Source organism: Salvia splendens, chromosome 1 (genome assembly GCF_004379255.2).
Source record: "Salvia splendens isolate huo1 chromosome 1, SspV2, whole genome shotgun sequence".
Lineage (NCBI taxonomy): Eukaryota > Viridiplantae > Streptophyta > Magnoliopsida > Lamiales > Lamiaceae > Salvia > Salvia splendens.
The window spans coordinates 5857072-5883394 of record NC_056032.1 but is presented as its reverse complement, the minus strand read 5'-3'; the positions used below and the strand labels follow the sequence as shown (position 1 = coordinate 5883394).

Genomic DNA, 26323 nt, shown 5'->3' with positions numbered 1-26323 from the left:
CCACCCGTCGCGCCGACGTCCGAGGACACCCGACGTCCTCACGGGACGTCCGTATCCGACCCTAAACGCCACAATGGCGGACGTCCCGGTCGCCCGTCGCGACGTCCGACCGGATGTCCGACCGGACGTCCGCCATTGGAGATGCTCTAATAAAAGTTTTCACTTTAGATAGAAACAAGGGGAGAAACGACAGCCATCGACGCCGTTTTGTTGGTGCTTTTAGAATCCCACAATTCATAAATGTACAGAAATTTGACACTAGGCATGTAATATTATTAAAGATTCTATAAAGTAAACAACTTTTTTTTTTCTTTCAGCCAATTTCATTGCGACAGAAACTTGGTAAGTAATACAGTAGGAACAGTTCTGCTGAATCCTACAAAAAATGGATGAAAAGAAAACAGAAGAGGAAAAAGATGAAAACAACTTCTTTTTCTATTTCCTTCTCTTCGGTGTTTTTTTCTGCTTTCAATATACAATTTGCTCCTATTTTTGGCAAGATTAAGTCATGACGATACAAGCATAATCACTCTACCGAAAAAAAGGCTCAAAGGAGAGAGATCAAACAGATTCCCCCAAGAGTTTAGAGTTGTGATATGGAAACCATATTGGCGCATAGTTGCTGTCTTTCCATCTTACTCTTGTTGCTCCTCAGCCAGTTTTTGTGCTTTCCGATACAGCTCAAGCGTGTCTGAATGGTTGGGGTCGAGACAGAGGGCTGCCTCACAGTCTCGGATTGTGGAGACATAATCGCCAATTGAGTCGAGGAATGCTGAACGGAGATGAAGCAGCTGAAGGTCGGGCTTAAAAGCTAGGGCTCTCGTGAGCTCGTTTATGGCCTCAGCTTCCTTGTGGTCATCCATCAAAACTGGAGGCATATAATTAAAAGATCGATAATATAAGTCCCTATGAAATCATTATAGTCCAAGGTTCAGCATAAAGAATTTCTATACTATTTGGAGAGCCTCAATCAAGAAACTACATCACATTCCAGTTTCAATCAAAAAAGTTTTGCTTAATCATAATTCTCATATGAGTCCTACAAACATAGGATCCTGGCCATCCGGCATCAAGTAGTAAAAACGATGTATTGTTCAAGATTAAACCACAGTACCACACCTTTGGAAAATGTTTGAAAGAAGTGGCAAAACAAACACCTTCTATTTAGAACAGTCCAATCCAATCTATCTAATCACGGTTGTTCAAATTTTCATGATCATAATTACAATAACATAATATCAACAGGACTATAGTTTCCAATCAAAAACAGTTATTGCAGGAATAATAAAAGTTGATGGGAAGCTAAAACTCACCAGCAGCCCGATATCGATATGGATATGTCCTCAGAGGGTCCAGTCGGGTTGCCATGCTCAGATCACTTTTGGCCATTTCACGGTCACAGTATTCTGAGCGTTTCTCGTAAGCTGATGCATTATCTCTAGCCTTCTCAATCAACTTCGTCATCTCATCATATGCAGTTTTCCGAAGATTTTTTAGATGATATACACGGGCCAGGCCCTGATGTGCTCTTGTATGCTTAATGGTCAGGGCATTCGTGTAGTTGTCAACTGCATGGTCTAGTTTATCCACGTCTACGTAGATACTTGCTAGATTGCTCAAGGCCTGCATAACAACATAGGTCAGACCTATTTTTCGGGATGCAAATGGGAAATAACATCTAGTAGAAAAATTGACTCACTTGTCCTTTCCTAAGGCCATCGGAAGGGCACCTGAGAGCTTCCTCAAGAAGCTTGATAACATAGAACGAAGATTCATGATCTGCTGTTGTTTCAGAAAGAACATAGGCTTTCAGAAAAAAGGCTTCGAATGATCTCTGAAGAGAAATGGACTTTTCAGCTTTGGCTATAGCAGCTTCACGATAGCCAGTATCATATAAAATCCAGCCCTCGTAGATAAGCCTTTCATGATCAGAGGCAGCATGATTTCGAGCCATCCTCAGGCTTCTCATCGCAGCCTTGTGGCAATTTAATCTGCGGTAATGAAAATAGTTGAGACTCCTGAAAAAGCATTAAATCCCAAATACAGAATACTAAGAGAAGAGAAGATAATATAATACAAACAGCGAATTTCACATTCCCCTCGACGGAAAATATATAAAAAAACATAAGAACATATTAGCATGATCATATACATTCAGAAAAATACGTGTCTATAGTCGGGGGACATAGGTATTTGCCTACTTACCGCAGTAGGAGGAGAGACTGCCTAAACCGTAACAGGCTTTTCCCGGGATCAATAGCCAGCATATGATGTACAACAGCTAGAGAGCCAATATCATCTACTGAGGACCACCTATCATAGAGTTGCATCCAGCAATCCGCTTGATCACGCTGTTCGACAAGGTTACATAGAAGCTCTACCAACTGCTCCCCGGGCATCTGGCCATGAAACATCATATACTTAGGGTCTAAAGTTAGGAGTGCACGGACATCTGTTAGGGCTCCTTCATAGTCCCCCAGGGAAATCAAGAACCAAGCACGGAGCTCAAGGCAGTCGGGGGAAACCTTGAAACCAATTATCTTGTTGACTTCAGATATGGCAACACCAATTTTGTCCTCCTCCATCATGGAGACAGCTCTGTACTTGTACGGATAGGAAAGAGTTGGGTCCATTTCAGTAGCTGTATTCAAATCCATCATTTTTTCTCTACCACTGCTATATAGAGCTCGTTCTTGATACATCCAACCACAGGGATTGCAGTCAGAAAAGAGGGAGTTTGTCAACTTGAATGCCTTATACTTGTGCCCACGCTTGTCTTTTCCTCTTGCAACACCAATTAAAGAATACACATGACCAGCTTGAAAAGCTGCCTCGAACCATTTCTGAGCATCCTTATATTCTCTTCTTTCGAGCATCACACAACCCAACTGGTGGAATGCTAGCTGCTTTTGCCAGCTCTTGGTAGCACAATCTCCCATTCTCTCCAAAAGCATTACTGTTGCATTCGATTTCATGTTTTCTTCCATGGCTATTAGGCTCAAAAAATTGTAAAGCAAAAAGGATGCATGCCCAACTGATGCTAGTCGTTGCAAAGCTTCTGAAGTACAGAAGTGTCTCAACACGTTTGGCTGCACTGAACACGACGGTTCCCTCAGAATCACCTGCAAGCAAGCTGCCACCAGCAGGTGTGCAGTCTCCTCTAACCCATAATCAATTAGTTGAAGAGCCATTTCAATATCACCAACAAGAGATGCTAAAAATACATCACAAGCAGATTTTAGTTCATCACAGCAGAACCTATTCGCAAATGACAGGAGTTCAAGAACAACATTTGGATCAAAAGAATCCACACTCTTTATCCTACTGAAAACCTCAGCAGCTCGGATTGCCTTGGCAGAGATCCCATTCTGAGCGAAATATATTCTCTCCTTCTTCGCCTCAACAAAGTTACCATACAACATTGATTTAAACGGTCTAGAGAGCGAAGAAATCTTAAACCTATTGCATCTGACCTCATCCTCCCCAACGCAAAACCACATATCATAATCATCATCATCAACCTCACCACCATAGCTAAGTGAGGTGGAGCACACCTCATCGGATTCCAGACCTCCCTCCTCTTCTCCGCCACGAAAACACAAACAATTATCATTTACAGACTCAGGGTTGTACCCTGATACCAAAGAACCCTTTGGGCACTCCATACTCCGACCACTACAATCCATTGCAGAAACCCCCAACAGCTCATCCTCCCGCCTCTCGTATCTCAGCCAAGCCGAGAGTACAACCTTCGAATGCACATCCACAGCATGCTGCCTAGCAGAACGAAGACATCTCCTAAACAATTTTGGATCAGGCATACCCCTGAAGATCGCACATTGCTCCATATACATCTCTGATCTCTCTAATTCAGGGCAATTCTCAAGTCTCCTATACACATCAGCTAAAACCCCCACAAAATCAACAAATTTGAGAAACGGATCGATTTGGGGCTCGATCAGATCTGCCTTCGGAAGCCCATAGGCTGCAAGAGCCTCGGCTACAGTAGTAGAATTCCCATTGCTAGTCTGAGAAACGTTCTGACAACGCTGATGAGCTCTCGACCTCACTGAATTAACCCTCAGATGTTCTTGCAATTGCTGCAGGAAACCCTCTTTTCCGCCGCCGCCGGCAGCTCCACCGCCGGCCATCTGATTAAGGGAATAAACCTGGGCACTTTTGCACCCATCAATCATATTCAAACCACGCATTGCGTTGAATATGTGTTGCTGCATCTTCCCTCAATCAAATTACCATCCTATAAATTATTGAAAAATAAAAATGCAACGGGCTTCACCTATATTTTTTTGCAAGAAAGGGGGATCAAATCATTACCTGCAAACACCACCGTTGACCGAGAAAGCCGAAAACTTTCCGAATCAAGCAACGTTGCCGCCAGGAATCCCTCTCTTTCCCGGCGAAATAATTTAAGAATTAAAGCAATCAACAAGCCCCTTCCACAATCTTGGCTTCGGAAAATCTTAAAATTTGGTTGGGGTAGGAAGTGAGAGGTGGTGGCCGTTAATCCGCACGGCCACTCTCTCTATATCTCTCTCTCCCTCTCTCTGTTTCTCTCTAAATATAGATTATATATCTACAAACTTCCATACGCAGATCAACCGATTCATTTCTGTAATTGCCTTTATTTTTTTATTTGGTATTTTCTTAAATACAAAATGTTGCCCAGAATTTTTTTAATCAAAAATGGGGAAAAAGGAAAAAACTCCAATACCCGTTAGAAATGGATAGCCGCAGAAATTAATAAAAATAAAAGAAAATTATGGAAGTCGAGCTCTAGTTTCTGCAATTCCACGGAGAAGAGACTGAAGTCACGCGCTACAATATGCGCGTGCGCGTAATCCGCTTCATGGATAATGTTGATGGGTGACTATGTGGGGTTTTGTTTTACCAAAAAAGCAACCTCAAATGATGAAATGGATAACTACTTGTCAATGGGCTTCTTTTATTATTAGCATTATTAATTGACCAGGCTTTAGTAATGGGCCTGAGCCCATTTTTGGTTTGTCCCAATTGTTGCATATTTTAATAAGCAAAAGTAATCAAAACCAAAAAAGAAATCGAAAATTTTAAACCAAATGTCAGTTGGAATGATTGTTCAAAGAACTTCAAAATTAATAGAATGAGTAATGAATCAACTTCTTTTTATCTAAACTTCTTTTTATCTAAGTGTAAAATTTACATTAAAAATGAGATAATTACCTTTTAAATTACTTATAATTTTTGTTGATTTATGATCAATCCTATAGCTTTTTAAATTGGAATGCACACCTTTTAAATTTTTTAAAATTGTCCCACAATAATTAAAATTAGAATTTGTATATAAATTGTAAAAATATTAGAATTTGTATTACAAAACGACAGACATACTTGTTCTAAAATGATGCTATAGAATCTAGATCCGGATTAATAGGCAGGCAGTGCACATATAACTATGGATCTTTGATTGAATCACAGCTGACTAATTAATTTAGATTTTAGACGATTGCCGTTTATTTAATTCATCTTAAATTAAGACAAATATTATAACGGTGCATGGGCTCACTTTTATTGTTGTTTGTTCTTATTCATCAATCATCATTCACTCATTATCGATTAACTTTAGGCAAAAAATAAAAGTTCAAAAATTCTATACTACATAGTAATACTCTCAAATTTTTAATCAGATTAAACCGGTTTTATTTAAACCAATTTTATTACTTACTAAGTTACCCCTATTATATTTTAAATCCTAAAAGAAAATATAATCTTGATATATAAATATCTCATTTAATAAATTTACACAACTTCAGTAGTATAGATATGAATCAATCACAGATTTACTAAATTGTGAAATCTATATATCGTGATTTAGTAAATCAATAATTATAATCTTGTAACAAAATCTTGAAACAATGGAATTACAGTAAGGGACATATCCTCTAATTAATAAAATATAAAAATCTTTAGTTATATAGTGTATGTGCAATTATGGCATGCATAATTTTTTAACAAATTTTTTTATTAAAATATAGTAGGTATCAAAATTATTACAAATCTATAAGTGGAATCATTATCGAAACATATTAAAATTTCAGATGGAATTCTAAACATGTGTCCAATACTTTTTCAATAGGTCCAATTTTTTTAACTGATTTCTTTCATTAGTGCAGTGTATGCAAGCCGAAAAAAGGACTAAACATAAATTAAAATAAAATACAACTTAAATCTTGATTATAGTTTCTGAAGTAAAAGATTCTCTCTTGGTATTGAAGGGATTCCATTTCATAAACTGTGCAAAATTTGGATGGTCCAAAAAAACTGGGCTAGTTCGAGTAACAAAGAGACAAGAACATATAGATTTCAAAAGTTTAACTTTAAACGCATTTCGACTTCGATTTCTGAGCTTAATTTGCCCTTATCTAAATCAAAACAAAACATTTCTGAATACATTTTGGAGTCTGTGAAAACTGCAAATTTGAAGGTATAATTTCCACATATATATTACTATTAAGAACAACCATGAGCCTGTGTCTTGTTAGGGTCCACATGCTGCATGAGAGGGTTCGATTTTTGTTTTAGTATATATTGAAAATATTTGATTTCATGCACAATATACCTATAAAGTATAAACAACGAATTTTTATCCACCTAAATATTTTATGATATATCTCCACAAAAGTTTACGGTGTAACAATCAAGAATGACTATTATAAACATGTAAATGGAAAAAAAATTTTGACCTTTTTGGCAAGTGGGACATTGTGATCTGGATTCAACATGAGTGCTAGTCACAATTATAAATTTATAATTGTCAAAACTTGATTAATACATGCAATATATACATATATAATATTATGAGGCCTAATGATTTCCATTAAAATATGAGAGAGAGAATACTTCATCTCCCTCTTAGGGTTTCATTCTATGTAGAATCATACACAAAAAATTTCAACTCTAAGAGACCTACAACTTTTCACTCTTGAGCTTCTAGGGTTTGTTTGATGATCATCCCATCTTCCTTTGCAATTTCAATCAGGCGATTAACACTATGGAAGGAAGTGGTGTGACAGAATGTTCTAGAACAAGCCCTTCTTCCGAGGAAAACGCCGACGAAGAGGAGGTGGAAACTCATGAAGAGACAGAGAAGAAGCCGCCGATTATTAGGCCTTACAACCGATCAAAGACGCCGCGGCTGCGCTGGACTCCCGATCTTCATCGCCGCTTTGTTCAAGCTGTTGAAAGACTTGGAGGACTAGAGAGTGAGATTCAGATTTTTTTTTCTTGCAAGAAATCCTCATTTTAAATTATTTTTTTTAGTTTTTGGAATAAATTAAAGATTTTGATAAGGGGGTTTGAGTTTTTTGAGACTTTATTTTTGCCTTATAAAATAATTAAATTAAAAAGGTTGTATTTGCAGGAGCTACACCAAAATTAGTGCTTCAGTTAATGAATATGAGAGGGCTAAATATTGCTCATGTCAAGAGCCATTTACAGGTTAGACAAAGATCAATATCAATCATATAATTATTTACTCTTTTATAAATTGGAGTTTTGTTTTCTGGTGGTTTCACAGATGTACAGAAGCAAGCAGATGGATGAGCACAATTATCAAGGTCGAGATATAAATAATTCTAACAATAAAAAAAAATTAACTATAAATTTATAGGGTTTCAAATATGGTGATCAATTTTTATTTTTTTAAAAGTAATTATTTTCTCCATTACAGGGATGTCTGGTAATGGCTTCTTTATAGGAGCAGTGGAACACCAGAATCTGTTCAATCTAAGACAGCTCCCACTTCTTCCTAGTTTTCACCAAAGACATTCCCACTTTAGGTACTATTAATTGCTATATTGTTTCAAATCCAAATCTTTATAACTTGGATTGTTCATTTTGAACATCGTATGTATAAATCTATCTTCTTTCTTGGGGTGCAGCCAAAACCACAGGTCACCAATTTATCAAGATTTTCGCCCTAGGCTAAAAGAAGCCGATATGATGAAAAATGAATTTGGGGTATTGCATAAACAAAACTATTGTAATTATGATGATCATGTTTATTTCATGACATCTTCAAAAGGAGAGAGTGGTGGGATCAAAAGGAAGGCCTCAATGGTGGAGCTAGATTTGAGTCTATCCCTTGGCCAAGAATCAAGAATTGATGTGAAGAAAAGTAGTGTTTCTTCTGTGTTGATTTATAAGAAGATGAATGCAAGAGGAGAGAGTACTCTTGATCTGACTCTATGAATTGAATTTAGGCAATTCTAAGTGAGATTTTGAGGTACTTATTTCTATGTTTTCACAATGTAATTTGTCATTGTCATGTAGTAAGTACCACATAAGGCAAATAAGAGTTTTTTGTGGCTTCATTAATTTGGAATAGGATGGCCTTTGTTGTACTCTTATTTTTTTGGGATACTGAAAAGATATAGATATGTCGTTGGCTTAATCGTGCTATGATTCATTTCAAATTTTCAATAGTACTGTATATGTCAAATTTATTTACTGTGACACCGACAGCATTCGCTTGGTAAGCTAAATGTATAGAGTATTTCTATATTTTGGAAAACATGCATACCCTACCTTTCCTGCCCCTTGCTCTGCATCTTTTGTGTTTATAAGTATATTTTAGTGGAGTACCATTCAATTTTTATATACTTTGTAGGATCTATGGACATTCACTACCATTTCAAAAAACGAGATTAATTTACAGACAGATTTTTTCGTGGGTAAAACCCGAAAATCAGTTGGTAATTATGATTACAAACGGATCAACAGCGTTGGTAAAAAGCATGTCGGTAAAAAACACAGACAAAAACGTTCGTTGATAAATTTTACCGACAATGGCATTCTTCAGAAAATTTACGTCCGGTGCATGAAAATTTATGACGGAATTTCCCGTCTTGGTAAACTTCATTTTTTTGGAGTGCATCATTTAGCAAGTTAGATCCAATTGCATAAATTAATACTCAAAGTTGCAAAATATCCAATTCGTCCCTTTATTCCATTTTATTTCCTTCTACTTGACGATATTAATGAACAAATTTAATTGGTTCGATAATTTATATATGAATGCTCTCAGAAGTTCAGAACTCAGATTACATGAAGTTGTATGATAAGCTAAATGGAAAAAGGAGAAAAAAGAAAGAACGAAAAAAGAGTTAAATATGTAATTTAACTTGCATAAATTATTGCTATTTTAAGATTCGAGGAGTTAATTGTGCCATGTTAATGTTATAGTGATTTTTTGAAAAAAAACAATAATTTTAGAAAATAATATCATCCGTCCCATAAAAATATGTGCACTTTTTATTTCCGTCCGTCCCATAAAAATATGTGCACTTTTTATTTCCGTCCGTCCCATAAAAATATCGGCATTTCCATTTATGGAAAGTTAACCCAATTTTTTACTAATATACATAAAGTTATTTACAACTTATATCATCGTTAAAACACTAATAATAATGAGGATCTCACTATCCACTAACACTACTTACCAATTTTATCTTAATTTTTGTGTGATATTATATGCTCATATTTTTTACGGGACAGAGAGAGTAATATTTACTTTTCTGTAATATTGAAAACTTCATTTCGTAAGGTAGATCCAATACATCCTTTTCGTTGTTTCTATTTTTTTTTTATAATATATTTCACGTATAGTACAAATATAATAAAAATGGGCAGACAGAGAGTATTGACAGTTGTTGACATCTATCTTGGTAAAATATCAAATTAGCATAAGGTAATTAATTCTAAATAAACCTGAACTTAATAATAATAACCACAAATAATCAATATAGAAATGATGCAATATCCTCTCTAGATTATCTTAATCTTACCCAAAATACAGTAATTAATAAACGGGCACATTTTTTTTCCATCCCCTTTTTTTCTAGTTCCAGCGTTAGTTAATTTGGATACTATTTCGAAACAGCAAAAACCACTCTAAATAAAAAAAAATTAAATAAGAAATTCGAATAATCCCGGATATCTGTATGTAATTGTAGATAATGCAGATTCTTTCACTGGTAAAACAACAGTTCTTATGAATATTGTACAAATTGTGAAATAAGGAATATTTAGCGACAAATTAACTAAACAAACATACGCTTCTCCGGCGGCGGCGCTTCTTGCTTGGGCGAGCAGAAACGACGCCGTATGCACTGGAAGAAGAGGGCGACGACGAGAAAGGCGGCCAAAAGCGTGATTAACACAAACATCGTAATTTTACCACCCGCTGCAAAGTCGCTCCTTTCCTTTGCCGACAACAGCGGTATTTCCGGCGACAGTGACGGCGCCGCCGACGACGAAAAACTCATGCTAGTAAATTAACGGCTCTTTCAGCAAGAGACCTCTCTCTCACTCTCCGTCGTATTTATGGGACATTTTTAACTATGCATATCAACTTGCACCGCATCGGTACAATGCTGTTTGTCTATATATATGTGTGTGTATAATTATTTGATTTAAATGTCCGACGAATCATATTTTTACACGTGAAAATATGTAATAATTACATTTAATAGAAAATGATAAATACTGTCATTTCCTGTGATTTTCAGAAAAAAGCTAAAATTTCATTAATCTTGTTACATTATTCGAATTCTTTCATTATAAAATTATATTCGAAGTCCCCTATCATTTCAATAGAATATAAAAAAAAATATCGTGCCAAGAATGATAGTACTATATTGGATATAGTTGCAGGCTGGTTCATGCCTTGGTTTTATTTTAACTGAAGATTCATTAATCATTGTTTTTGAAGAAACAGAGCCACAAATACAAGACCATGTGAACCCAATGTACACGGCACCTAACTTGGAGTAGGAGAGATACAGATGGGTTAAATTAGGTGAAGATAAAAAGGAATATTGGCCCATAAATATGTTGTTTGTATTCGTGTTTCGCTTTATCAAAATTAGGGACATCAAAAATTGATATCTACCTTGTATGTCACAACAAAAATATTCTACATTAATGAATATATACTTTGGAAAAATGGTTTAAATTTTAATATATACTAGTACTAAATTTTTATAGCATATAACTGAAACATAATTATATGGAGTATTTAATTCTAAGTTTATTTATTTATATCATACAAACATTTTCTAGATTCAAATTTAAATATTTCAGCTGAGCTAGGCGATTTATGGGCCGGCCTATTTATATTGGGCATAGTGTTTGCGGTAACCTAATGAAGTCCATTTTTACTGTAATATCCAGCAATTATTGAAAATTGATTTCTTCATTTCTGTCTAAGTTTTTGTTATTTATAAAATTGAGACAAATTGGTTTTAAATACAACTTATTTCCGAATTTAATTTATATTTCATCACGAGTTGATAGATTGATTAAAAAAATATTAAACTCACAAAATTAATATTACCTCCGTCTCCATTTTACCATTTCGGCCCATCCACCAAAATTAGTTGACCAGTTTCTAGATATAGAAAGTTTTAAACATTTAAAATACTACTAATAATATAGATCCCACAATCCAATAACACTACTTCTCTTTTAATTTACTAATTGTACATTAAATTTACTACTATATCATAGTATAATTTACCAATTATATATTAAAACTCATATAATTTAATATCTATTTTAATGGACTAAGATAATACTATTATAAATAAATAGTTCAAGCAAAGTGGTTTGTTTGACTAAAAGAGATGGAATTAGAAAATTACTATTAACGACAAGAGAAGCTTCATAGTTTGTCTTGAATGACTTAATTTAGACAAAGAAAAAAATTATGAGTGACTATTTAGATAGTATAATAATAATAGAAGGGTGGAATGCGTTACAGTGATAACTATTTAAGGTGATAATCTAGTAATCTATCATTTTATGGACAAAGTATATTATTTTTGCTAAAATATTACTTTATACACGCTTAATCTCATTTATATTGATATTATTTTTATACATACTATCATTTTATAGAACATAATCATTTTATACAAACAGAATATCATTTTATTGATTACAAACATCATTTTATACATGCTGAAAGAATATCATTTTATTGAGTATAAACATCATTTTTAGCAAAAATGATGTATTTCGTCTATAAAATGATAGATTATTAGGTTACCATCATAAATATTTGTTATCATATGATCACATCCCTATAATCAGTGGCGGACGCAAGATTTCAACTATGGGGTCCAAATTACTATTAACAGTTACAGAGTATATTTTCGATATTTATCTCATCGCAAAGTAGTTAAAAAATGGGAAGTGTTAATTAACAACATCGCACAGTAGTTATACAAAATGGGTCAAATTACTATTAACAGTTACAAAGTATTTTTCGACATTTATAAGTGTTAATTAACAAAATAAAAAAGGATAGCTTCTCCATGCAAAGGACAGAAGCATTGTAAACAAATTATGTCGTTTGCGAGAATCAAACTCAGACCTCTACAATGAAAGGTCGAGGTATAAGCCACTTGCGCTAGCAGATGTACTTTTATTTAATCTGAACCTGATATATAAATAGTCAAAGATACAAAAGTTGGGGGACCTCCAAAGCTCCATGTAGGTCCGCCTCTTGCTAATTAATGGTGATTTATATTTAGAGACAAGATTGTCAAATAAACTGAATAGAAACTGTCATAACTCATATAGTATACTATATCAAAAATATTTAAGAAATAAAAAAATCACACATCTATCTTATCGATATTTTCATTATGACTAATTTTAATATTAATACCCTGCCAAAAATTACAGCATATCAAAAATTCAATATTTTTTTCTTGTTCGTATTTGTATTACTTTCTCAAAAAAAATCTCGTGAAGTTGATACAACAAGCAATAAAGGCCGTATGCTTCTAGATGACATGTAGCAGTTGAATGAAAAAAAAATGAAAAGGTTATTACAACTAATATAATAATTTACCTTTCTTCCTCGAACATTCCATATATTTTCGTCCGACATTATCTTAGCCTTTAATTAATATCTAGTACACATACAAAATTCTAAGAATAATTATTCTAAGTTCTAATTAATGAGGAGTAGTTGTTTTCAATTACGTACATATCGAATTATCCACTGTTTTTTTTTTAATTTATACGTAATATTTTTTTCTCTTTGTAGTTTTATAAGAATATTAATTGGTCAAGATAATAAATCATGACCAGCAGCCACAAATCATAAGATTCCTCGCGAAGCTTCATCCAATATTCGACACATTACAAAAAGACTTTGACTCTTACTTCCTTACCAAACTTTATATAGAGTTGGAATAATTTTCTTAATTATGTCTAATTAAGAACTTCATGGGTTTTTTTCGGTTTGGATTAAATTGGTCTTGATAACAAAAAGTATATATCATGATTAAGTTAACTGTAATTAATTGTAGTACTCCGTACTATCTAATTTCAGATTATGAATTGATCAATTATAACAATAAAATCATTAATAGAGGACCCCAAGTGATTTTGAAGAGTTGATGACCTACCTAGTAAACTTCATATTATAATTTTAATATGTTAAAGCATTAATCATCACTATAAAAATCAATAATTAATTATTAGACGCTAATCAAGATTTGCCACATCTTTTAATGTTTAACTTCTATTAGTTTTGAAACTCCACCATCATTATTAATACTAACACTTACACTTCGTTTATTTTTCTAAGTTAGTCAAAATTACGACCTTCTTTTCTTCTCTCCTCCACACATTTCCCCCTATCTCAATAAATAATCAAAAGCAATAGAGAGATCCAATCACAAAAAAAAAACCGCAATTTCAATCCAACACGACAGCCATGGCCGAAGTCTACCGGACCTTCAGCCCGGCCGTGCCGGATTGGCTGAACAAAGGCGACAACGCGTGGCAGATGACGGCCGCGACGCTGGTGGGCCTCCAGTCGATGCCGGGGCTCGTGGTCCTCTACGCCAGCATCGTCAAGAAGAAGTGGGCCGTCAACTCCGCCTTCATGGCCCTCTACGCCTTCGCCGCCGTCCTAATCTGCTGGGTCGTCGTTGCCTTCCGCCTCGCCTTCGGCAAAGAGCTCCTCCCCTTCTGGGGCAGAGGCGGCCCTGCCCTCGACCAACAGTAATTACTCCTCCCACATATCTCTTAGCTCACCACTAAATTAATTTCGCTGGTAAAACGCGCATTTTTCAAGTTTTTTCTCACACTTTTGATATCGGCGCAGGTTCCTAACCGGACGCGCCGCCGTGCGTGAGAGCACGCACTACTACTCCGACGGAAATGTGGAGAAGGAGATGGACCAGCCCCTTTTCCCGATGGCGGCGCTGGTTTACTTCCAGTTCACGTTCGCGGCGATCACGACGATCTTGCTGGCCGGATCGGTGCTGGGGCGGATGAACATCAAGGCGTGGATGGCGTTCGTGCCGCTCTGGCTCGTCTTCTGCTACACCGTCGGCGCCTACAGCCTCTGGGGCGGCGGCTTCCTCTTCCACTGGGGCGTCATCGACTACTCCGGCGGCTACGTCATCCACCTCGCCTCCGGCATCTCCGGCTTCACCGCTGCTTATTGGGTACTCCATAAATATCTTAATATAGAAATTCATTCAATCTTAAAATTAGTTGATGATAAAAGGAGTGGACCCCACCCACCCATGAGAATGAGACTTGTAGTAATTTCAATGATAAATGTGAGATATTTATTTTTGTTATATTTGTGAATATATAGGTAGGGCCGCGGTTGAAGGCGGACCGGGAGAGGTACGTACCGAATAACATACTGCTGATGATCGCCGGAGCAGGGCTGGTGTGGATGGGGTGGTCGGGGTTCAACGGCGGTGCTCCATACGCGGCTAATATAGTGTCGTCGGTGGCGATTTTGAATACGAATATATCGGCGGCAACGAGCCTCCTAGTATGGACATCCCTTGATGTTCTCTATTTCGGGAAACCTTCTGTCATCGGAGCTGTGCAGGGAATGATCACCGGCCTTGCCTGCATTACACCTGGTGCAGGTTATTTTTTCCCACCACTGGTGTACTACTTAATTATGTGTGAGAACTATTTGGGTTGGGATTAGACTTTAGTTACATAGACATTATGGGTAATTTTTAATTCTCTAGTCTTTTGTTTTAGAGTTAATTGTCCAAAATAATCATCAAGTTTAATTACTGGTTTGTTAGATCAAGCAGGATTAGTCAGATTCCGCCTAATGCGGATTCAGTACACCTACAACTACACCTACACCTACACCTACACCTACACCTGTAGTCAAATAAAAAAAAGTAATAAAACAAACTTGGTACTTAGCGTCACATTTCTTCGTAATGTTATAAGCAATTGATCCTTTTTCTGTAATTCGTGTAACATGAGATAGTAAAATTATGATAATTGGTGTGTAACGTTGAAAAGTAAGAAGAATTTTGTAATGAACAGGAGTTGTGCAATCGTGGGCGGCTATTGTTTATGGAATGCTTTCTGGTAGCATACCATGGTTTTCAATGATGATTCTCCACAAAAAGTCCACTTTGCTACAAAAGGTTCGATTTTTAAATGTTTATGTCACTCAATTTTCAAAGCTACTTGGCCTCTGAGAATATTAATTTAATTGAATACCATGTGATGCAGGTGGATGACACACTAGCCGTGTTCTACACCCATGCGGTGGCCGGAATCCTCGGCGGCCTCCTGACGGGGCTGTTTGCGCACCCGACTCTCTGCGGCATGATTCTGCCGGTGAAGGGCACCAAGGGCGCCTTCTACGGCGGTGGAGCCTTATTCGGGAAGCAATTGGTGGCGGCACTGTTTATCATAGGGTGGAACTTCGTGGCGACGACCGTGATTCTTCTACTGATCCGACTAGTGATTCCGCTGCGGATGCCAGAGGAGCATCTCATGATCGGAGATGATGCCGTGCACGGTGAGGAAGCCTATGCCCTGTGGGGCGATGGGGAGAAATACGACTCTGCAAAGCACGGCTGGCACCACCCGGGCCATCCGGAGGAGATGGCCCAAGCCGGGCACTTTAGTGGAGCCAGGGGAGTTACTATAGAGTTATGAGTGATTTTCATTCTTTTTTCTCAGCATACTTGTAGATATGATTTGTTATGTACACATTAGAATTGTGTGGTACATACATATCTTGATTGTATCTATATCCTACAACTGCATACAAGTCATATTCATAGAAAGCAATTTTTATTGTTCTAAATAGCATTGAGGAAGCTAGATCAAGAATTTTGGTACAAGGATAAACCTGTGGGGTTAATTCAAGAATGTAGCTCAAATATCACTACACCAAATGATGAATGCACATGATGTAATTAAAATCCAAGCATGGCTTAGCCGAAGCGTTCCCAGTTCTCAGTTACCCTGGTAGAAGAAGGCACGGAGAAAGGATTAGAAGGTGGCGCATTGGGCTGGGCATGATAGGGAGCAGGGGCAGCCGCAGACGGGGCAGACAAAGGGGGTAAATATGTCATTTGAGAAGGGTCATAATATTGGGAAGGATAATAAAGTTGGGAATGGCCATAAAGTTGGGAAGGGTCATAATGTTGGTAAGGGTGAGGGTGAGGGTGAGGGTAATGATAAGGTGTAGCATACGGCATGGTGGAAGGGGCTGAATATTGCATTGGAGAAGGGACGGCGTAAGGATTGCCCGAATAGTTGTGGGATGGAAAAGTAGAAGGGGTCAAATGTGGGCCGGTGGCAAAGTTAGGAGACGCCATGTTGGAAGGCGTAGGATATGACTCTGGGTACATTGAAGGACTTGGCATAGGGGAAGGGGGATATGGTTGCATGACGGGAAGGGCAGAAGACGGGGTGGGGGTAGGGGAAGTTGATGGCACACCGGATGGGGCCAGAGATGCTGAAGGGGTGGGGGAAGAGGAAGTTGCCACAACAGCTGGAGCTGCAGATGATGAAGAATCAAAGGCTGTCCACTCAGTGGACGTGGTCACATTTTCTTGAGTATGGTTAGAGGAATTCGAGTTTCTCGACTTCAAGGCATCTAGTGTCTCTACGATGTTCTGGACCCGACGTACCTGAAGATTAACACGTTCAAATCAACAAAAACCTAGGGCCAAGAAATGAAAAGTATAAATTTAGTGAAAGCTACACTCTTTCTTAGGACTGTAGGAGTAAATAGGGAAGAACAACAAGAAACAATCATTGAGCTCATAAGGTTCCCTAAGTTTTCAGCCGAGAGTGATGCTAGTTATAATCATAATTCAATCGTCGAGAGAAGAGATATGCATGTGCAGAATAACAGGAGCAGGAGCAGCCAAGCCAAATAACTGGAGGTTTGTGCATTTTCATCATTTAAAATGCCAAGATTGAAGGTTGGGATCAATCATAGCCTAACTTACTTTTTCGAAGTAAAACCTAACAAAGAAAACTGACCTCGGCCTTCCTCTGAACTCTTCCTTCCCCTTCAGCATCGATGCCATCCAGTTTAAGCAACTGCCTCATGAGCATCTCAGTCAAATACGTAATCTCCTTATCATCAACCTCCTTCCCACTGTCGATAACAGTTTGCAATGCAGAAACCTAGATTCAGACGATGAAAAGCCACTTCATACGACGGACAGACCAGAGATAGCCAAGGGTGAATAAAAAGAATAAAGCAGAAATGTGAAATAGTACAGAAGTAGATCAAATCAACCTGCTGCTCAAGATTGTTGATCTCTTTCCTGGCTTCGGCAACAGCTTCCTCCCCTTTTGAAGCCACCGGGGTCTCTTGAACTTCTTCGGAGACTGGCTGCCCACATACAGATTCCACAAGCAACACTTCAGAGTTTTCCTTCAACCCAGCTTGTTGAAGACTCTCTCCATCTTGTTTTTCTATATCTCCAAAATATAGTTTGCAAGTCTCGGGATTCAAACCGAGGCTTTGAGAAATGACACTTTTGAGATAACCTGAATACCGCAAAAAAAAAATTAACCAAAACAACCTACGGTATGTACATTGAATTTTTAGAAAAAAACTGTATAGGCATCTCCACAAAATCAGATGATTCAACATCCCACGCCATTTCTATTTCACGACATGCAGATACTAGCAAACATCGCAATATTTCTTCCTGTAAACACGGCAAAACCAAGATCAGGGGAAGTTTCATCAAGTTCAATTTTTAGAACACATCACAATCAAATTCAACTCTTCAAAAAACTTAAGATCCTCGACGACAAATGGTAAACGCATAATCACATCCAATAGTTAGAAATGCACAGACAAGATATACTAACACAGTAAGGCTCGTTTTTACTTTCATAGCATCGGTAAGCCTGGGCACACTAAACTAATCCCACTTGATCCAACATATATATGTAAAATGAGACTATCCTAAAAATTTGTAACCCGAAGTAATAAAATCTTCTAATCCTACTATAAAAAAAGAAACGCACAGGGGGTGTTCGGTTTGCAAAATTGTATCTCGAGATTAAATGTGTAGTCTGTTACTATTTTATCTAGGAAACCGAAGACCACCATAGTATATATAGTAGTACATGATTTCACCAAACCTAGAAATATAGCAAAAAACAAACTTTAAATCAAATAAATGAGTCACGCAATACTGCAGCTTAGAACCATTTCCACCCAAATTTACTCTGAACTCAACAAATTTTAAAAAAACTTCTAAATAACACAACAAAGAAAATAACAGCTCCACCGATAAAGCAATCAAAAACGGATTCACAAACAAAATTGAAACTAAATTGTTAGGCACAGCGTAAGAACTAAACAAATCCAATCGATCACATAGTGCAAAATAAAAAATTCAGTACCAAAATTGGAGTTTGACGGCACGGCAACTTCATATTGGTTGTGCCCATGAGAGACCTTTAAGCTGATAACAGCGGACCCATGCCCTGGGATCAAACCGAGCCCGATTACTCCACTCCTCCTGGAGGTTTCCGGGCTTGGATTCAAACTCTTCATCGGCGAAATCAGCGGAGAATTTCGTGACAAAATTGTTCCCGACTTTCTCCACCGGTTGCAAAATCTTCTATTGTTGTCGTAGACAATAAGATCCCGACCAGCGCTCTCTTCCGTTACAATCACGCAATTTCCTACGGTTATTGCGTAAAATCGTGGTGTCCCTCTTTGGTTTTCATGAAATCGACAGTCCGCCCGCTTTTCAACCCAAATTAAAAGGCTATTTAGGCCATGTGCTGGGCCGAAGCCCAAAATTGCTTGGGCTGGATCCAGTGGATTTACTAGATTTACCCTAAATCATAATACAAGTATCGTCAATAGTACTCTCTCCGTCCCATAAAAATACGTGCAATTTCCATTTTCATCCATCCCACAAAAATATATGCATTCCATTTTTGGAAAAACTATATCAATTTAATAATGTAGGTCTTACTATCCACTAACACTACTTTAACTATCATTCACCTCATTTCTCTTACTTTACCAATTTTATCTTAATTCTCGTGTCATACCCATTACCCATATTTTTATGGGACGGAGGGAGTACTTTATAAATCGAGTTGATGTACGTGTTTACGAGTAGAGGATATGATTGGAGATCGTCTACTCTACTATAGTAAGTAGTTGCCTAATACTCCCTCCGTCCCACTTTAAAAGTTCCGGTTGATCATTTTTGGATGTCTCACTTTAGAGTCCCGATTGAAATATTCTATAAATGGTAATAGGCCCACATTCCACTGACCTTTTATCACTCACATTTTTATTATAAAACTACCCGTAATATATAAAAGTATGACCCACATTCCACTACATTTTTTCACCAATTTTCCTTTTTATTTCTTAAAATCCGTGCCGAACTAAATGGAACTCCTAAAGTGGGACAAAGCGAATATTTTGCAAGAACAATAGTATTAGTAGTTGTTATTTGGAGGATTTGTAAGACATGTTTATGTATAAGTATTAAGATATGTACAAATTCAAATAATATTTAATTACAACCGCTATAATAGATGTCACACTTTTTCTTTTTAGTTTGTCCCAAAAAAGATGTCACATTTATTTTTTAGAAAAAAACTCTCTCACATTAATATAAATATACTATTTTTCTCTCCACTTAACACACAAAACAACATCTTCTAAAATCTCGTGTAATTTTCAAGTATGCCATCTATTATAGGATAGAGGGAGTACTCTATTTTTATATATTCTACATTTATGTGATTTCAAATTTCTTACTCCCTCTGTCCACGAAATGTTCACATTTGCCATTTTGATTCGTTCACAAAATAATATCCACATTTACTTTTTATATTTTTGGTAAGTAGACCACACTTTTCACTAACTCATAACACTCACGTTATAATACTCCATAAAACAATATATAAAGTGAAACTTGTATTTCACTAATTTTTTTAACCAATTTTCCTTTACAATTCTTAAAACTCGTATCGGAAGTGAGACTTTAAATTATGGAAGGAGGTAGTAATTCTTATGGAGTATACATGTGTTATATAGAGATTTTTACAATGTCTATAATAATCTAAAGCCATAATATTTTTTAAGTACTCCATTTTTATTTTACCCATATTAACCTTTGTTTTTTCCAGAACAAACCATAGTCACATTATATTTACACTGTTTTTTTCAAAAAGTTGAGTAAGGGTCAATTTATTTTAAGTATTTAAATATTTCATTTAAATCCAACAAAACAAACTATATATTCAAGCGGGATTTATGAGAAACTGAATAATCATAATCAAATCAGGTCCATCAATGCCAACCAACTTGTTTCACCGTCAAGCAAAATGAAATGATTTATGTGAACGCAGATATCAAGAACTCTGTGAAACCACTGTTTGTTTGTCATAGTTTTATCTTCTGTTGATATGTGTTTAATTAAACTGTCTAATCATACAAATTAATTCACACCAGCATCATCATCATCATCATCATCATGTTTTTCCAACTATCCGTCCAATCGCATGTTAGAAATTTCACGTATTTAAGTCACAGGAGAACAACTCCATTCAAATAAGATAAAAAAAAACAGTTTTTGTTTCATTTATTAATTTTGATGCCATAAGGGAATTATACCTTTTATTATAAAATAAATCGATTAATTTATCTCCTTAGATATTTTTCATGCATATATTATGCAGATCAAAAGAAAAGAATAATGAAAGACCTAGTGTGTGAATTGATTTGATGGTAATTTTCGGAGTTAGGATTGGTGATTGGACAGTTAAATTAAAGCAGGTAAAGAAATTGCATAGAACAAGTTACAATAATTAGGGTTTCACCAACTCCCTCAACTACTCATTATGCTGCTTTTTCACTCCCACATCTTTTTCCCATTTTTAATACTCAAATTATGTTGAATTCTTTTGTTTTCTTATCGTATATACTAATATTTGATGGGATTATGTGACGTACTGTGTATATTTTTCGCACAAATTAATAGAATCACAAACACATAAAATAGAACCATCACTCAAACTCAATAAACTGGAAACAAACTAATTATAGTAAAGTGAGTATTATTTTTCGCACACGATGAGATTCAAGTTAAGAGATGCATCCATTTTTTTTTCATTGTATTGTTGTTATAGAGATTGATACACTCGAAAAATTGCTTTTCTGAAAGTAGGTTAGAAATTTATAATTCATGATGTAAAAACGATTTGACAGCCTAAGATGTCGAACTTTAAAAGGGATATACTATTAAAATAAGTACTATAATGACTAAAATATTTCTACATTATTTGACTGCATCCACTGTTTCTGATGTTGTTTGATGCTGCGAATTTATAAATTAATTAATTTCATTTGGTAAGAGATCATATAACAAGTCGAGATTTTTTGCTATAAAGCTACAACAATAGGCATTCATTGCCGTGGGGTCGAGATATTTTTATATATATAAGCAAGCAGAGTCCCAAATTTACTCCTTTATTGCCGAATAGCAGAACTAGAACATATTAAGATTTTTAGATTTAATATTTTATAAATAAGATGCGCAAATGTATAAATTATTTTTCGCTTTCATCACGAGCCTCTTTTACTTAAGCCCAGGGCAAATAAGTCATAAAATATTTGGAGGATTTAACTTCATTCCATAATTTATTCCAGTAGGATTATTACTTCATTAAAATATGATTATTACTTCATTCCAGTACATACATGTTGTTTCGCGGTCTGAGACATCAAGACCATTCCGTCGACGCTGTGATAATCCCGAAATTCCAGTTACGACAACAAAATGAAGTGATAGCCTAATTGAATGGTGTAATAAGCACATTGAATGATATAATAAACTATTTGAATGAAGTATGCGTAGAAACATTTGAAGTCCTACTGTAATGAAGTAAATACTTTGTCCAATGAGGTAATAACGGCTTTGAATGAAGTAATAAATCTACTGGAATGAATTGTATTTTTTTAAAGTGAATAAAGTAAAAACTCAGTTCAATGAATTCGAATGAAGCATGTATTGAATCATTTCAAAACCTACTAGAAGTAAGTAAAATCATACTGTAGTTTTCAGGTATTACGTACCGGAATGAAGTAATAAACCTGCTAGAATGAAGTAAATTGAGTTTGTAATGAAGACCGAAAAAATTTGTACGTCAGCGAATTTCATAAAAAAAACTAGATCTAATGGCCCTAATTTGGTCTCTAGTTCGATCTTAAAAATTAGTTTGACATTTATCACAACTCTAAGCACTTATATATATTCATATAAATCCGAGTTAATTAATTACAGTAATTAATTTTAGTCGAGTATTGTGATATAAAAATCACATTCGAGTTTTCACATGTATATAGTTAGTAAATAAATTACTACTAATTTAGAATCTAAGTGAATAGTAGAGTTAATTTCTTCCATGACTATGCACAAATAGTATAGAAATGTAAGTATTTATTTTTACATAAATTTATATTTTCGTTGAAGTGGGACATTTCTACATTAATTACAATAGGGAGCAATCTGCGTCTGCAGATGCCGGGAGGCGGAGCGATAAATGCACAATAACAAACTCTAGATAAAACGACGAGATTACTTTTTTTTAATGAAAAAGAAAATACCGGTCAAACAATAATCAAGATGGAAAAATGTAACAAAATTAATAGTAATTTTTTCAAAATTCTATTGATTTAGTATTTTAAAACTTGATGATTAAGTTGAACTTCATACTATGATCATATGATCCGTAGTATTTTTTTAGTATATGAATCGAATTGGATCTTAGTTATTCGACATTTATATAAGGGAAACAAATGTATAATTAATGAAGAATACTATAGTTAATGCTAGTCGATAAATGAGCACATTTGTTTTACGAGAGAGTCATCGACTATGATGTAACGGTAAAATGCATTGGACCCAAATTTCAACCTTATAAGTCCAAAATAACAAAACACATGGGAGTGTTGGAAAATATTAACTATTTCTGTGTGTGTGTGTGTGTGTGTAAGATGCTTGTTTGTTTATTAATTAGATGACGCGTTATAGATTACACTTTCATAAATATTTTATGGTCCAATAAAAAATAGTGAATAACGAATTTGTGAGTTTATCACATTTTGGTTAAGAGTTTTTCTCATTAATTACTTTAGCATTATATAGTGTGGCAAGAACCGTACGTGTTAAAAATACAAAATACGGCGTAATAAATTTATATTTTCATTAACATTTAAGAGCTATATTTTCACATTGGCCTATTATCTTTTACATGATTCGTTTTATTCTCTATGTCTCAATCGAAATGTTTCACTCTTTTTTGAGTGGTTTTATTTGAAGAGATCCATTTTATTTTTAAAAAATTTAAGAACTTCTAGTCATGTAGTTAGTTTTGTAGTAATTCTCTTTATATAACTTCTTTTAAAAATATATACACATGAGTGATGAGTCCATACTCTTTATGCTCTGATCTCAATTTTCTTATAGCGTGTATCCAAAAGGAGAGATATTTCGAATGAAACGAAGAGAGTGTTTTATAATTTATTTATGTAGTTATATACTACTTGTCCAAAGCCTACAAGTACTTGTTTTTGTTGGCAAAACCGACAAGCTATTAAACTAATTTTTTGCTCAACTTTCTGTCCCATTATCCTTTGCTCAATAGCATCGAAAATATAACTGAAGGTGATAATAAATCTTTGTTTCTACCTTTTACAAACAAATATAGTAACAAAATTTACTAAAAGGATATAACCACGATGCGCATACCAAACCTAAGAGCATCTCCACTGGGCGGATGTCCCACTCGGACATCCACTAGGACATCCCAAAAACACCTCCTGCCACGTCACTAGGACATCCCCTGCACAATCCGCCCTTCCCATCGCCCTTCCCACTAGGACTTCCCGCAATAAAAAAATCACAATAATGTAATTATGTAAAAACGGAATTATAATTTTGACACGGAATACGGGAAAGCAAAATACGGGCAAAAATACATAGTCATAAAACATAAAAAAAACATAGTTAGAAAAAAAATAAAATACATAGTCATTCAAAAAAAGAAAAATACATAGTCCAATATCCCCGGCTCACTCCGCACTGTCCTCGTCGCCCGTGCCGGCCCCGTGGCCCGTGCTGGCCCCGTCGTCCCCGCCGCTAATCTCGGCGCCATCGTCTCCAATGGGTGGCATCCCCAAATCGCGTCGACATCCATCGATGACATCCTTCAACATCCTCTTGTACACCGGATCGGTCGTGCTATGCCACCTATTCATGGTCCGGACCAAGCTAGTCGTTAACTGCGCGCGGGCGAGTCGGTCGATATCTTCTGGGGGAGCAGGGGCCTCCGATTGGACCTCGAACGACCCGCTGCTGCTTCCCCTAGCCCTCCGCTACGCAGCCTTTTGCCCAACTGGGCGACGACGGCGGCGAGAGTCTAATTGAGGTAGCGGGGACACTTCGTCGGCTTCTGGGAGCTCGTGCGAACCAGCACTGCTGCTGTATTCACCAGAAGCGTTGATCTTCGTCCGCTTCGCCCAGCCCGATTCGACTCCCCCACAAAACTTTGGGGAATCCTTCACCACGAGAAAGGCCTCCCACTGATCGAATTGTTTGAACTTCAAGGCTCTGTCAGGGTACTGAGCAAAGGCACGGTTCCGGACATCCTCCTCGGACATACCGCTGCTTGCCTGGCGGAGATTGTTTTGGTAGAGGCCCGCAAATCGACTAAGCTTAGGCCTCAACCGCTCCCACTGTTTCTGGCACTGTTCGGGAACGCGACGCTTCGCCCCAGCTGGTTTGTGTGTGTGGTAGGCTTCAACGATGCGATACCACAGTCTGTCAATATGTTGGTTGGCACCGACATAGGGATCCTCGACTACTGAAACCCAAGCCTTCGCAAGCGCGACATTTTCCCATGGGCTCCATACCGTCCTCTTTCCCGTCTCATCCTCATCCTCCTCCTCTACCACCGTTCGCGAGGAAGAGCCCGGGGCTTTCCCCTTGCCCTTGCCACGTCCCTTCCCCCTGCCTGGAGTCTCCCTGACCGGAGATAGCCCCAACTCCTCTAAAGAGAAAGTTTCCAAGCTGGTGAACTGAGTCTCCGAAACATAAGTGGAGGGGGTATCAGTAGACAGCATATCGATAACTGGTCGATAGACATCGTCCGCTTGTGGGCCCCTGCCACCCCCTCCCCCCGCCATCATCCCCGCCATCATCCCCGGCATCATCCCACCCATCCCCATCATATTTGGGGTCATGCCCCCCCATCCTCATCCCCGGCCCCGGCATCATCATATTTGGGGTCATGCCCCCCATCCCCATCCCTGGCATCATCATATTTGGGGTCATGCCCCCCATCCCCGCAGCCCTAGGCATCATACCACCCATCCCACCCATCCAATTGTACATATAAGGGGACATCATCCCACCCATTCCACCCATCCCCGACATTGTCGGAACTGTTGTCGCATTTCCGCTAACGTTTCCCTCCAGGTCGATGGGAAACACCGGAGTTTGCGACTCGCTCCTGGCAGGGGAGTTCCTATCGTTCTCCATTAAGTAGAAATGAAATTTGTAGTAAAAGAAGAGAGAAACTTGTTAACACAAGTGGTGCGAATGAAATGAAGTTCAACGAGCCGTATATATAGAGTTTAAAAAAAAAATTAATTACCGGATGTCCGACCCGGACGTCCGACCCACTCCACAATGGCGGACGTCCGCCCGCCCGTCGCCCGCACGTCCGAGGACACCCGACATCCTCACGGGACGTCCGTATCCGACCTTCGACGCCACAATGGCGGACGTCCCGGTCGCCCGTCGCGGACGTCCGACCGGACGTCCGCCATTGGAGATGCTCTAATATATAGTAGGTTAAAATTAACAAATAAAACAATACTTCTATAGTTAGACACGACAACCTTCTATTAAAATTAATTACAGGCGGAAAACCACTCAATTTAATGATA

The 26323-nt window shown here is 37.1% G+C and overlaps 4 protein-coding genes across 6 annotated transcripts; 2 read left to right on the top strand and 2 right to left on the bottom strand.

Moving 5' to 3' along the window:
* Nucleotides 1-412: 412 nt before the first annotated feature.
* On the bottom strand, nt 413-4764 carry LOC121810025 (ethylene-overproduction protein 1). Of its 2 annotated transcripts, XM_042210916.1 has the most exons (5): nt 4336-4764; nt 2206-4229; nt 1700-1991; nt 1314-1623; nt 413-868 (listed from the first exon to the last, which is right to left on the bottom strand). In XM_042210916.1, exons 2-5 carry the CDS (start codon nt 4209-4211, stop codon nt 636-638), a joined length of 2841 nt encoding a protein of 946 aa, XP_042066850.1. In that variant the 5' UTR covers nt 4212-4229; nt 4336-4764; the 3' UTR covers nt 413-635. The 2 variants fall into 2 exon arrangements, with proteins under 2 accessions (XP_042066850.1, XP_042066841.1); XM_042210907.1 differs by having other exon boundaries at nt 2206-4764.
* Nucleotides 4765-6897: 2133 nt separating this feature from the next.
* LOC121804627 lies at nt 6898-8478 on the top strand. Its single transcript, XM_042204242.1, has 5 exons — nt 6898-7259; nt 7418-7494; nt 7574-7613; nt 7727-7835; nt 7938-8478. Exons 1-5 carry the CDS (start codon nt 7049-7051, stop codon nt 8245-8247), a joined length of 747 nt encoding a protein of 248 aa, XP_042060176.1. The 5' UTR covers nt 6898-7048; the 3' UTR covers nt 8248-8478.
* Nucleotides 8479-13627: 5149 nt separating this feature from the next.
* Nucleotides 13628-16165, top strand: LOC121810002 (ammonium transporter 2-like). Its single transcript, XM_042210878.1, has 5 exons — nt 13628-14079; nt 14183-14528; nt 14684-14969; nt 15391-15494; nt 15583-16165. The coding sequence occupies exons 1-5, from the start codon at nt 13790-13792 to the stop codon at nt 16012-16014; spliced, it is 1458 nt and encodes a 485-aa protein (XP_042066812.1). The 5' UTR covers nt 13628-13789; the 3' UTR covers nt 16015-16165.
* On the bottom strand, nt 16136-19065 carry LOC121810013 (mediator of RNA polymerase II transcription subunit 15-like). 2 transcript variants are annotated; one of them, XM_042210887.1, is made up of 4 exons: nt 18742-19065; nt 17618-17871; nt 17356-17502; nt 16136-16997 (listed from the first exon to the last, which is right to left on the bottom strand). In XM_042210887.1, the coding sequence occupies exons 1-4, from the start codon at nt 18893-18895 to the stop codon at nt 16296-16298; spliced, it is 1257 nt and encodes a 418-aa protein (XP_042066821.1). In that variant the 5' UTR covers nt 18896-19065; the 3' UTR covers nt 16136-16295. The 2 variants fall into 2 exon arrangements, with proteins under 2 accessions (XP_042066821.1, XP_042066830.1); XM_042210896.1 differs by having other exon boundaries at nt 17618-18035; nt 18742-18879.
* Nucleotides 19066-26323: the final 7258 nt, after the last annotated feature.

Excerpts from the sequence above, each read along its gene's own strand:
- LOC121810002 (XM_042210878.1), top strand. The coding sequence starts at position 13,790 with ATGGCCGAAGTCTACCGGACCTTCAGCCCGGCCGTGCCGGATTGGCTG. Across the intron at positions 14,080-14,182 it reads GGCCCTGCCCTCGACCAACA|GTTCCTAACCGGACGCGCCG; the intron begins GTAATTACTCCT and ends ATATCGGCGCAG. Across the intron at positions 14,970-15,390 it reads CTGCATTACACCTGGTGCAG|GAGTTGTGCAATCGTGGGCG; the intron begins GTTATTTTTTCC and ends TGTAATGAACAG.
- LOC121810013 (XM_042210887.1), bottom strand. The coding sequence starts at position 18,895 with ATGAAGAGTTTGAATCCAAGCCCGGAAACCTCCAGGAGGAGTGGAGTA. Across the intron at positions 17,503-17,617 it reads TCAACAATCTTGAGCAGCAG|GTTTCTGCATTGCAAACTGT; the intron begins GTTGATTTGATC and ends GTCTGAATCTAG. Across the intron at positions 16,998-17,355 it reads GAGTTCAGAGGAAGGCCGAG|GTACGTCGGGTCCAGAACAT; the intron begins GTCAGTTTTCTT and ends GTTAATCTTCAG.
- LOC121804627 (XM_042204242.1), top strand. The coding sequence starts at position 7,049 with ATGGAAGGAAGTGGTGTGACAGAATGTTCTAGAACAAGCCCTTCTTCC. Across the intron at positions 7,495-7,573 it reads ATGTCAAGAGCCATTTACAG|ATGTACAGAAGCAAGCAGAT; the intron begins GTTAGACAAAGA and ends GTGGTTTCACAG. Across the intron at positions 7,614-7,726 it reads GGATGAGCACAATTATCAAG|GGATGTCTGGTAATGGCTTC; the intron begins GTCGAGATATAA and ends TCTCCATTACAG.
- LOC121810025 (XM_042210907.1), bottom strand. The coding sequence starts at position 4,235 with ATGCAGCAACACATATTCAACGCAATGCGTGGTTTGAATATGATTGAT. Across the intron at positions 1,992-2,205 it reads CAGTCTCTCCTCCTACTGCG|ATTAAATTGCCACAAGGCTG; the intron begins GTAAGTAGGCAA and ends TCATTACCGCAG. Across the intron at positions 1,624-1,699 it reads ATGGCCTTAGGAAAGGACAA|GCCTTGAGCAATCTAGCAAG; the intron begins GTGAGTCAATTT and ends GTTGTTATGCAG.